This window comes from Acanthisitta chloris, unplaced genomic scaffold (assembly GCF_000695815.1).
Source record: "Acanthisitta chloris isolate BGI_N310 unplaced genomic scaffold, ASM69581v1 scaffold19177, whole genome shotgun sequence".
Lineage (NCBI taxonomy): Eukaryota > Metazoa > Chordata > Aves > Passeriformes > Acanthisittidae > Acanthisitta > Acanthisitta chloris.
The window spans coordinates 57,879-58,871 of record NW_008684537.1 but is presented as its reverse complement, the minus strand read 5'-3'; the positions used below and the strand labels follow the sequence as shown (position 1 = coordinate 58,871).

The 993-nt window shown below is 38.3% G+C and overlaps 1 protein-coding gene across 1 annotated transcript in view; it reads left to right on the top strand.

The window, feature by feature from the left end:
- Positions 1-377: 377 nt before the first annotated feature.
- Positions 378-993, top strand: part of NCAPG (non-SMC condensin I complex, subunit G) — a gene marked incomplete at its 5' end in the record, with an annotated part of 11,831 nt that continues 11,215 nt past the window's right edge. The window contains one exon of the mRNA XM_009079391.1: positions 378-501. Within this exon, the coding sequence (XP_009077639.1) occupies positions 378-501 (124 nt within the window). The remainder of the gene's footprint in view (positions 502-993) is intronic.

Here is a 993-nt window from a genome sequence, read left to right as displayed (position 1 = left end):
ATATATATTATCCTGCCAGACTGACAGGATAATTTAACTTGTAATTTGTTTTCAGTTGTCAGCCAGATAAGTTCTATGAAAGCATTCTACAGTACTGACACTGACTGTTTTCTGCTGGTAGGGCTTTTCATTGGACAGTAGTGACACCTGATTTAAAAATTCAGCTTTTTCTAATCAAGAGAAATCAGGTAAAATCAGGAGAAGACAAACATTGCTAAATAAGAAAATATATCCAGCAGTTAATCTAGCCATAGAGAAGCTTCTCTTGTAGTGTATTATAAAGCTCATCACACCAACTCAAAGTTGGTAAGATATTAACTCTTATGTCTTCCATTTTCTTCAATGAGTTACTGTTTGGTTTTTTCTCTTTAACACAGAAAGTATCTGTTAGTCATTTTACAAAAGATTCTAATTCTACCTGCGACTTCAACAGCACTTATACCTCTGCTTGTGGAGAGATTGCTCAGTATCATTCAGAATGATGACAAAAGGATTCAAGTGGTAAGTAACTCTAAAGGCTCATTGGTGTCTGGGCTCTGCATTTTCCATCTATCTATCAAACAGCCTTTATGAAGCATTGGAAAAGGAATATCAGGAGTTAAAATATTTTTAGCGTGGAAAAGCATTTATGTCTCCATCCCCCTTGGATTTTTGTGTTTAGTTTTACTTTTTTGGTTGTGGTTCGTTGTGGTTTTTTTTGTTAGCATAGCTGCATTTAGTGGCTGTCTAGAGGTCTTTATCTTCAGGGATTTGACTGGTGGTCAAACTAGAAAAGTGTTACACTTGAGCAACCTGTTCCAGAACACTTTGTTATATTAGATCCAAAAAGTTTTGACTGAAGCAGGTGCAGGTGGTGTTCAGCCATCCCCAGGAGAGCAGGGCCCATCACGTGTAATGGTTCCTTGGGAAGACAAACACCATCACTCCAGATGTCCCCCCTTCCTCCTTCTTCCTCCCACTTTATATACTGAGCATGATGTCGTGTTCATGGGG